The sequence below is a fragment of the Hydra vulgaris genome, chromosome 14 (genome assembly GCF_038396675.1).
Source record: "Hydra vulgaris chromosome 14, alternate assembly HydraT2T_AEP".
NCBI lineage: Eukaryota > Metazoa > Cnidaria > Hydrozoa > Anthoathecata > Hydridae > Hydra > Hydra vulgaris.
In genome coordinates, this window is record NC_088933.1 from 35,502,501 (window position 1) to 35,515,000 (window position 12,500).

The 12,500-nt window shown below is 28.6% G+C and overlaps 1 protein-coding gene across 1 annotated transcript in view; it reads right to left on the bottom strand.

Moving 5' to 3' along the window:
* Window positions 1-2,964: 2,964 nt before the first annotated feature.
* The window catches only part of LOC101236078 (ataxin-7-like protein 1), a 38,531-nt gene continuing 28,995 nt past the window's right edge, over window positions 2,965-12,500 (bottom strand). The window contains exons 8-11 of the mRNA XM_065818071.1: window positions 10,848-10,963; window positions 3,980-4,101; window positions 3,849-3,892; window positions 2,965-3,671 (exon numbers count right to left, since the gene is read on the bottom strand). Coding sequence (XP_065674143.1) covers window positions 2,965-3,671; window positions 3,849-3,892; window positions 3,980-4,101; window positions 10,848-10,963 — 989 coding nt within the window. The remainder of the gene's footprint in view (window positions 3,672-3,848; window positions 3,893-3,979; window positions 4,102-10,847; window positions 10,964-12,500) is intronic.

Consider the following 12,500-nt stretch of genomic DNA (forward strand, 5'->3'; position numbering starts at 1 on the left):
TAGAATTGCCATCCTTGTGACTGGTGGTGGGGTGGAAAAATTGCTGGGCGTTCCAAAGATTGATCGAGGTACAGGTGAGCAACAGGCTGATGCTTGCATGAAGGCTCTTAAAGACTGGAAATTGAAAGAATTTGTTCGGGGACTGGTTTTTGACACTACTTCATCTAACACTGGGTTGAACAATGGTGCCTGCACAATAATGGAGCAGAATCTTGACCGTAATCTTATATGGATAGCATGCAGGCACCATATGTTTGAAGTCATGCTTTCCACCATTTTCACAACTGCATTTGGAACCAGTGGAGGACCTGAAGTTGGAATTTTTAACCGTTTCCAGAAACAATGGCCAGCAATCAACAAGGAGGTGTTCACTATAGGGAATAAAGAATTTTACAACTGCGATTTTTTTCTCAAACTCCGTGAAGAAATGGTAGTATATTATAGTGAAGCAATTAAAGGTCAACAACCCAGGGATGATTACTTAGAACTCTTGAATTTGTGCCTTATTTTCCTTGGAGGATCAACTACAACATCGGAGTTCAAAGTGAAGTTTCGGGCTCCAGGTGCAACACACAATGCACGTTGGATGGCAAAAGCTATATATTGTATAAAGATATATTTGTTTCAGGATCAATTTGTTATTACTGCAAAGGAAAAGAAAGGAATAACAGATATAAGTCTTTTTGTGGCATTTGTATACGAACAGTTTTGGAATGAAGCTCCGTTAGCTGAACGAGCACCATTCAATGATGCCAAGCTTCTTCAACGGATTCAAGAATATCCAAATCGTACAATTGCAATTAATGCAGCAAAAGTTTTGCATCGCCACCTCTGGTATTTTTCTGAACATCTAATAGGATTGGCTTTCTTCGATTCCCGTGTCGACAACAACACCAAGAGAGACATGGCAAACAACCTGAAACAACAGCCAAGGCAGAAATCTCTCAAAAGACTTGATGCTGCCACATTCGATTGTCACAGCCCATTGTCTTCCTTCGTCACACAACGCACCGCAGAACTTTTCGATCTAATTTTGAAAAATGGAAAAGAAAAAGCTGAATCATTTTTAATGGAAGAATCTTCAGAGTGGGATATGGATTCAACATATCTTGAAATGAAGCACAAGGTTCGTCAAATGAAAGTCTTCAACGATTGCGCGGAACGAGGCATAGCACTTATAACATCCTTTAACTCAAGCGTTACGAAAGATGAAAACCAAAAGCAGTTTCTTCTTAGATTGGTTGATCTTCACCGGAAGGAATTTCCAGTTGCATCAAAGTCTACCCTGATGAAGATGACTGTTGAATGATGAAGATGATTGATTTATTATTGCCTAGTAATAGTATTTAGTATTTATTATCAATAAGAAATTGATAATAAATAATTCAGTAATATAATATAAAAAATGTAAAAATAAAAAATATTTTTTTTACTTTTTGTAACCTTATACCAAAATGTGACATAACATGGCAACACCTAAATATCATCCGATTTGATTCAAATTTTGCCCAATAACTACTATTGTCATATAGAACAAGGGCAAGCTTGAGGACAACTAAAGTTTTGAACCTACAAATTTTGCATCACCCTAATATACATATATTCATATATATATGAATATATATATATATATATATATATATATATATATATATATTTATGCATGTATGTATACATGTATGTATGTATGTATATAAGTTTGTATGTATGTATGTATGTATGTATGTATGTATGTATGTATGTATGTATGTATGTATGTATGTTTGTATGTATGTATGAATGCATGTATGTATGTATGTATACATGTATGTATGTATGTATGTATGTATGTATGTATGTATGTATGTATGTATGTATGTATGTATGTATGTATGTATGTATGAATGCATGCATGAATGAATGCATGAATGCATGTATGTATGTATGTATGTATGTATGTATGTATGTATGTATGTATGTATGTATGTATGTATGTATGTATGTATGTATGTATGTATGTATGTATGTATGTATTTATGTATGTATGTATGTATGTATATATGTCAAAATAAAAATAAGCCTCCACACATCTTGAGAAGATGAATATGAATTTGAAAAATATAAAAATAAAAAAAGTTTTAAAAAAAATCATCTTAAGTATAAATAAAACAAAAAAAATTAATGTTAAACTTTCAGTATTTTATTTTACTTTTAAATTAACTTACTTTGTTTTGTTTGTTTTTTATTATTATTATTATTTTTTTTTTAGAACTTTTCTGCTTTTTATCAGGATTTTTTTATTAATTTAATTGCAATTAATTAAGTGATAATTCAATTTTAAATTTCTTTTATTCATTATATTTCTTGAAACTTTTAAAGTTACGTTTCCAATTTGAAGACCTTGCATCAACCATGAAATTATGATTTGTAAAAACCTTGCATCAACTATGCAATTATTATTTGTAAAGACATTGTGTGACCATCTACTATGTCATCTACTATTTACTGGTGTCACTCCTTTGATCAGAATTCTATTTGAGTGAGACCATCCTTATCAATCATTAAGTTATTATCATTAAATACTTATAATTAATTTACTCATTATTATATTATTTTATATTATCATTTATATATGTATATATATTAAATTTTATTTCTTTATGAAGCAATTATTTTTACTTACTACAATTAAGTTATGAAATTTATTATTATTATTATTATTATTATTATTATTATTATTTTGTTATTATTATGTTCATTATTGTTATAATATTATTGTATGATTTAAAAAAGGTAAATAAATATCTTGTTGTTGTTGTTGTTATGATTATAGGTTATCTTTTTATCAGTAATAAAAAAAATTACTTAAAGTTCAGCCAATAACAAAAATTAAAAAATATTTTAACAAACATATACCAAAGTTTTTAACGCAAAAGTTGATATCATAACGTCACATAAAGTAAAGATAAATTAAATATTTCAAAGTTATAAATAAATATTGCCTACTTGTATATGAGGGCCTAGTGATGAAACTGTATTAACAGGAAGTTTAGGTTGGTTAATCAAGTCTTGCAATTGAGAAGCAATACTGTAAACTCTTTGATTTGAACTACTTTGCAAAACAGCTGTGGGTAACGAAACTAACATGCCTTGAGTAATTGTCACATTTGGAGCTGGCATTTCTTTAGAATTAGAAGTAAACAAATTATCTATAGGACTATGAAGTACATGACTTTTATTGTGAGAAGTAGTAACATTTTCTAAGTTCTTTGTCATAACAAAACCTACAGAGCTCAATGTGACATTGCAACCAATTTGTGCATTAGCTGGTTTTGAGCGTCGATTAGAAATATGGTCAGTGTTTGTCTGCATAAAAGCTACACTTGCAGCAATGCTTGCAGGTTGTTGGTTTAAATAAGAAAGATTAGCAACTGGTTTTGAAAAACTTGTTTGGGTTTCAAGTAAAACATTTACAGCTTCTTGGTTTTCTAATGAATGAGTTTCTAACATATTGATTTCAGAAGAGTGTCGCCTTTTTGCTGACACAGCATAACTTAGTGAATCAGCAATGATGCCTGTTTGAACATCATTATGTGATAACTGTCTTTTGGTACCATTTAATTTATTTGTTTTAATTCTTTGTTTGTGAAATATTGCTTTCTGTATGGGATCATTAATATCAGAAGAAATACCTATAATTATAAACGTTATAAAAGTAAACGTTTAATTATTGGTAGGTAATTATCTTGCGCCTTTATATTACCTACCTGACTCCACAATCAACACTCTAACTCACAAACATAATAATTAAGTTTGTAATAATTTTAAAAAAAATTAAAATGAACAAAAAATAAAAAAAATTAAAATACCATCTTGTTTTATTCGAGAATCTTTCAAAACTAAGTTCATGCAACTAATAAAAATAATCAAATATCTTTCAGAGAATGTTCTAAAGTAGCTATTAAATATTGTATTTTAAATAATATAGTAATATTAATACCTTGTAGAAGACGAGTTTTTATATTGATCTATGAGAGAAGTTGCTGCATAATAAATGCGATCATTTCGACGCGAAAATATACGGCAATGTAAATTAGTTTGTCTAGATCCAAAGGAATTTATCTAAATATATTGAATACATTTTGTTATAATTTGTTTTGCAAATATTTTTTTTTATATATCATTTCTATCTTTGTGAATTTTTTAGGTGCGCATAGGTTTTTAAAAAAAATAAATGTATAACTATTATATTTTTAAAAAGATGTAACTAATGTGCAATTCAGAGGACTTGATTTTACTAATTCCAAGCTTATTGACCTAAAATTATTACTTGAAAGTTATACTATTAAAATTATTAAGCAAAAAAAATTGATGTATAATATTAGGTATGTTTTTGTGAATAATGTACCTATACAGTAAATTAAAAATACATGTTTTTAAATTTACCAATATTACTCGTTTTTGGTTAGTATATTTTACAGTAATATAGACAAGCCTGGAAAATGACACGGTACATTGATCACTCTTATTAGTAATGAGCTAGACAGCTGTCTATTACTTGAAAACTGTTAAATAAGTATAGCTGACAAAAGATAATTTTTAGCAACTTGTAAAGATTTTTCTAAAACCTTTAACAAATTTTAATTAACTTTGCACACTTTGGTTCTCCATAAAAAATAAATTAAAATACATAACTTATATTTAAGATAAAAAAAACCTTTTATCATTTTTACTTATTTCGACTTTTTGTCTTTTTTTACATATTTCAATATTTTATTTTTTTACTTATTTCAACTTTTTAAATTTTTAATTAAGAAAAAACTACTCTATCAAAGATGAAACAAATCATTGAATTAAAAATTCAGCAGTGACATCTTAGAAATCAGTTTGTAAATGCAATTTAAAACTCAAAAAATAATAACAACAGTTTCCAAATATTATATGTTTACATCTTGACAATTATAACAATAAACATATTCATTGGAAATTATTATCAAATACTATGTTATTTTAGCTGTTATTTATTTATTTAGCATACATTATCATATCTGCATAGCTCATTGTTTTGGGTGACATGCCCTATCTATAAGTTCTTTTTATTTTAAAATATGATTAAGTACTCAAAATTGTTAAACAAAAAACCATCACCAATTTAGATGAAAGAATGATCTTCCTGACCATCTAACACCTAAACCTCTGTATTGTTGGCATTCCTATATTGATGAGTGACAGGGTTTTAACTGAGTCCTTTACTTTCTGTTTTCTTGGATTTTCGTTTACTACTGACCTCTCATGGAAACCATATATAAAATCGATTGCAAAATTAGCTTCTGCTAAGGTTGCTACTCTTTATCTTGCTTTCCATTTTCTTACTCCTAACTCCATTCTCTACCTCTACATATCTCTTATTTTTTTTGTGTATGGAATACTATTGTCCTATTTGGGCTAGCTCATCTAATGCATTTTTTTCTTTTAGACAAGGTCCAAAAACACTTGCTCTATCTGTCAATCTTGAGCACTCTACTATTGTTCTAAGGTTGCATAACTATCTTTTCTACAAAACATACCACAGACCATGTTCAAACATGCTACCATTTTTAGTTCCATCAACCAAAACTCATTTTTGTATAACTCATCATTCAGCAAAGTCATATCCTTTTACTCTATCTGTCCCTTCATGCTTTAAAAACTTTTATTTGCCTAGTTTTTTTCCTTGTACGTCAACCCTTTGGAAATCTATCCCATCTTCATGTTTCCCTAACTCAAATAACCAACAACTTTTTTAAGTTTTCTGTCAACTGCTTCCTTGCTCTTTAACAATACTATTTGTTTTCTAGGAACTACGAACTTAATAGTAGTTGCTTGCCGTCTTGTTGGGAGTAAATCAGTTTAAAAAAAAAAAATTATCAAATATGTTAAAAATAAAGACGCCACCCACAAATATTGGTAAAAGATTAATACATCTGTCCAACAACATCTGTAGAGTAATCCAAGATCATGTGTACCCTTATGTCTAGGATCATCTGTATTTTTTTTTTAATTAAACAACGTCTGTCCAATATTATCTAGAAATTCAATTACCCCTAACAACATCTTTAGGAAGATGTAACTACATCTGGTAATTTTTTTGCAAGTCCAATAACATCTGGATGAATTAGCTTTAGATGAAATTATATGTAAAAAAATCTTATATGTAACTACATCTGGTTAAAATGATGCAATATTGATTAATTTTTTTTTTTTAGATGTAACTACATCTGAAAAAAACCATATATGTAACTACATCTGGTTAAAATAATGCATTATAGTTTAATAATTTTATAAAACCCTGTAGTTGTATTTAATATAATTGAAAAGATGTAACTACATCTGTAGAATTCACAGATGTAGTTGTACAGATGTAGTTGTTCTTAACATAATTGAAAATATGTAACTACATCTGTAAAATTTCCAGATGTAGTTGCACAGATGTTGTTATACTTAGATAATTGAAAAGATGTAACTACATCTGTAGTAATCATATACTTTTTACACAGATGTTATTAGACATCAATGAAATTTCAGATGGTATTGGACAGATGTTATTATACCTCAGTGTATTTACAGATGTTGTTGGACAGTTGTAGTTATACATCATTATATTTACAGATGTTGTTGGACAGACGTTATTAGACATAGCAAAAACTGATGTTGTTACCCTGACCCAAAATATTGAATACTGTCAAAAATGATCTAAAATAAGCCCTGCGCATGTATGTGTATAAGTACCTCTGTAAATAATCCATACGTGTATGGATACAATACTATTAATGGTAGTGGTATTGGTGTGGTGGATAAGCATTTGCTTCATAAGCAAGAGGTTCGGAGTTCGATTCCCACCATGTCCCGGGTAGAATTGCGCTCAACTTGTTTCTCAGTGCAGCGGCCTTGTTTGTCAAGATTCGTGTTTCTGAGTTATAGAGTTAAGAGAGGGTTATAACAATAATTAAGAAGCCTCCTTGCCTGTAGTGGCCTTCTCAGCCTTGCGGAGGTGAATTAATATCAGAAATATATATGTATAATAATATACAATCATCTATAAATGTATATTACTTTTAAATTCAGTAAATAAATTATCATATTTAAAAACAAGTTTTGAAATAAATAAAAAAAATCGAAGAGAGGAAACTGCCCTAACCAAAGTTTTTTTCTAAAAAATTGGATTGGAAACTTTTTGAATTGGAAACTTTTTGAAATGGAAACTTTTTCTAAAAAAGTTAACATATTAGTAATTTCTTACCTAAAGTTAGTCAGTAACAATAATTATACAAGTTTCTATTGTATGTAAAAGACAATATTTTTGATATACACTATAAACTTATTTGCGAATAAAACTAGATGAAGTCTAGCCAGTTCAGTAAAAAGAATATCTGTCAAAAGGTAAAATTTATAAGCAAAAAGTTTAAATTTAAAAAAGAATCAGAGAAATTATGCATTAAATCTAGTAAAAATAAGAACAAATATTTAATAACTCATATTTGAGTAATCACACTACACCCAACTTTAATAAACCAATTCAATTAATTTTTGTATGGGTATTAAAGATATTGACATAAAAAAAAAAAAAAATCCCATAAATAACAGTAGCCTAATATTTTCATTAGTTTTTCATTGTATTTAGATCTGAATAGAATAGATCGTTATCAGATCTAAAGTAATACTATAATAAAACTGTTTAAAGTTAAATCATGATATAACCGTTAAAAAAACAATTTTAAAATTTAATGAATTTCTAAATAGAAGACTGCTACCTTAAAGATGCAATTTTATGACCAAATAACAAGGAAGTCATTTTGACTGTACTGTGTAAATACAATCCATAAATTCTCAAAGTTCGACTTATCGGGAACTTGCTTTCGTCAAACATTCCTTAAGTCAAACCATTTTACTTGGTCCCTAAGAGGTTTCTGTTATTGGGAACTAACTGTGTATATAAAATATAAATAAATTTTACTAGTATAACAACTGTCAATCACATTTTGGTTTTATGCTACTGGTCATATCAGATGAGAAAGTATTTATATAACCATTATAATAATATTATCATAAATATACTTGTACTTGTTACACAAATAAACTGTACTTGTAATAATATTATAAGTATTATAAGTTTATACTTATCTTAATCTTAATATATATAAAGGGCAATGTGTGTGTGTTTGTTTGTTTGTTCTCTATAGAAATCCAAACCGCCGGACCGATCTCGATGAAATTTGGCATGGGGGTAGTCCTCGAGGGGAAGAAGGTTCTTAGCTGGGTTTTGACCCCGTACCCCGATCTCCGGGGTCAAGGGGGACCATTTTTGGGCCCATTTTTGTGTACAGATATCAGGTAAGCCATTTTAAATATTGGCCTGGGCAACGCCGGGTAACTCCAGCTAGTAAGCTATACTTATTAGATGATACAATTATGTATATATCAAATTAAGCTCAAATTAAGTGATCACAAATTGCGTTATCTGGAAATATTTCTGGTCATCAAATTCTAAGTTTATTAAAAACCGTAAAACACTGTTTTAATGAAAAGGTTAATTTATCATATTGCAAAAATTAATGAAAAAACAAAACTACTATTGCTAAATTTAAAAGTCAAAACCTAAATATTTTAAATAATTGTTTGTTTAGACACCAGGCAATTTAAGGATTATATATAAAAAAAAGTTATTGGAAAAAAACACCAATTACGAAAGGCCTGAAAAAACTTACTACTGCTAAATTTAAAAGTCAAAACCTAATATATATATATATATATATATATATATATATATATATATATATATATATATATATATATATATATATATATATATATATATATATATATATATATATATATACAGTACTGGTCATAAGTTTAGAGCCACCCCATTTTTTTTAGTTTTTTGCAGATTATAAAGCCATAACCCCAGTGCAGCAAAATAATATATTACTAAAACATGCAAAATATATTGTTATAACATTTTAGTACCAAAATGAGTATTAAAATATTAATAACGAGTAGGTCCACCTTTATTTTTAATTACTTCAGCCAACCGGGCTGGCATAGTGTCAACAAGCTTCTTGCAATCAACAGCAGTAATACTAGTCCAAGCGGTAGAAATAAAGTCCCAAAGTTCATGTTTATTATTAGCACGTTTGCCTGCACAACGGCAATCAATTTCATCCCACAAATTTTCTATGGGGTTCAAATCCGGTGACTTGGGTGGCCAGTGCAGGACTTGAACACCATTAGCAGCTAGAAAATCTTTAGCCACTTTGGACGTGTGCTTAGGATCATTGTCTTGCTGAAAGATCCATGGAAAAGTTGCAGTTAACAATGCTGTTGCTGAAGGTAGCAAATGTTTTTGCAAAATATCTCTATACATGGCACCATTCATGATTCCTTCCACCTGATGCAACTGGCCCGGCCCAAAAGATGACATACAATCCCACACCATGATGCTACCACCACCATGCTTTAAGTTCCCTGCAAACATACCGGTTTATATGATTCATTTTGACGACGCTAAACAAAAATACGTCGAGAATCATTACCAGCTAAATTAAATTTGGACTCATCAGACCACAACACCGTTTGCCAATCAGTAACACTAAAATGTAAAAATTTGTGTGCAAATTGGAGACGCTTCTGCTGATTAATTCTGGAGATAAAAGGCTTTTTAATAGCAACACGACCACTCAAACCTTGTTTATTCAAACAACAACAAACAGATTTTGGAGATATTAAAGGTCCACCAACATCATGCCACTGTCGAGACAAAATTTTGGAAGAAAGGCAACGATTTGTTAGGGCCAGGCGTTTTAAGGTTCTATCTTGACGTAAAGTTGAAATTCTAGGACGGCCACATCTGGGTTTGTCCGTGAATGTATTTGATTCCAAATGTTTTTTATATGCATTTTGTACAGCATGGCGACTTTTTTTCAATTTTTTGGCTATATCATTTAGGCTTAAGCCACTAATTTCCTTCAAAGCCTCCACCTGGGCCCGAACAGTTGAATCAAGGCTTTTAGCTTAGCCCATTTCAGAGAATATTTTCACTTAAACTCTAAAATAAAAACAAAAATAACATTAAATACATTATCTAACTAGTGCACACATTCCAAAAAGTAGCATAAATAACAACTAAATTAACCAAAACATTGATACCAATACATCATAAAGTTACCAAAAAATGTTAAAATGTTCAAAAAATGGCTATAATATTAAAGAACTCATGAAAATCAATATTTATATTTGGTTTAATACACAATTATTCATGAATATCAATAGATTCGTACCTTGTCAAATTACTATATGCATTGTTATGCTTATAATGTTAACCTCACCATACTTATGCCGCAAAATGATAAGCAAAACAGGTGGCTCTAAACTTATGACCAGTACTGTGTATATATATATATATATATATATATATATATATATATATATATATATATATATATATATATATATATACATATATATATAAGATGCCCTAAGAAGACCTAATGATCTTGTCACAGAGCACCGCCGAAGAGCATTTAACAAGGAAGTTCATGCCTCTTTCCTTAGTGATGGTGCAAAATATGCCTAGAGCTTGCTATTTAAACATGATAATTTAGAAAAGTTAAGTTCTTATCTATGTACTCATAGTAAAGAACTTACAAAGTAAAAAATTTTTTACTCAGAGCTGTAATTAATATTTTTTTAACTTTGATATTTAATTAATTTTAGTTAATACATAATACATCAAGTAGATATATGACATGACATACTCAAATTTAAAATACATACTAACATATATGCTAAAATCAAACTTTTTGTTAACTGAGAAGATCAAAATTACCTACTTTCATTGGTCTAGGATGATATAATAATGTAGGTAGATTAGATGAACCAATCACTTCTTCAGAAATATCATACTCTGATTGCTTTGTGACAGGTGAATGTTGGCTGTGATTATTTGCTAAATATTTAAAACTAAATGTGACAAATAATGTTAATTAATGTTAATAAATGCTAATGCAAATTAGTGTGAAACAGAAAACTCTTGTAAAAATTAAAACAACATTTTTTAAGTAAAATGCAAAACACTTAACTCCTAATAAATATTAATTAATAAGTATACTTATTTTTAGGAAAAAAAAGGAATTGTTCAAGGTTGATTTAATTGTTCAAGGTTGATTTAAGTAATTAACTACTTACTATTAACTAATATTTTTTACTATTTACTAATATTTTTTACACTTTGTGAATGATTTTACTTTTGAAGTTTAATTTTGAGTTTTGAGATATGTGTTTCATTTGTAATCAGTTCAAAAAAAAAAGATCAATTTAAATTTAGACATGGTCAACTGAGATAAGCTGAGAATAAACTTGTTATGATGTTCAAGGGTTTTAATAAATACAAGATTTAATTCTAACAATGTTGTTTTATGCGATGTTTTTCAATAATGTCTGATATTTGAGTGTAGAGTGTTTGGGTGGTTTGGGTGGATATTTGGGTGTAGAGAGTAATTATCAGTAAGACAATTTCAAAACAAAAATCAGAAAAAATTAAGAGATATCAACTAAAGCAAAAGGCATATCTACTAAAGCAAAAGGGATATCAATTAAAAAAAAAGAGCTATTAACTAAAGCAAAAATTTTGACTATTATTTTACTATTATGTACAAAAATTCTTATTGTAAAAATTTAAGAAATATTTGTGGACATTTTTTTTCAGTGCCCAAGATTCTGTAACAAGACTTTAAAGTACTTAGGATTTTATGTTACCATACAGTGTCTTGGTTTGTGGAAAATTATGGGATCAAAACTTATTTGGTTAAAAAATATAGGGTTTTCAGTTCTTAAAAATAATGTCTTTTTAGCTATAACTTAGTGTTTATAACATTAATAGAAAATAAAATAGAAAACTTTATGCAACTTTCCCAGAAAACTCACTCAATCTGCAAAACAGTTCAACGCTAGGAAAAGCATCAGGAAAAGGAAAAGATATAGAAAATTTCTTTAACTTTTCTGTAATGTCATAATTAAATACAGTGCTGGATTGACCCACCAGGATACCGGGAATATCCCTGTGAGCCTACTGGACCACAAATATTGTTAAGTTTTTTGCTTTTAATAATCTCTATCTTCACTTGATCACAACTTTTCATCAAATTTATTTATTTCTTGTCATTTGAATGACCTGTTAATTGGTCAAATCAAAACAATAATTATGTCAATGATTGGTTAACAGAAATTTATGTATCTATATATAACTTACTTGATTTTTTTTATGATTTTAATTAAGAACATAGTCTTCATATAAAGTTAAAAACAAATCTAAAAACTTTTAATTAAAATTAAAAACACATTCAATTTAATAGTTAAAACGTTTCATGATAAATTGAATTAAAGTATATATTTTAAACATGCGAATTTTGCTTAAAATATAGCAATAAAAGAAGTTCACAAATTGTACTAAGTTTTAAAATCATTCATTTATTTAATAATTTGAG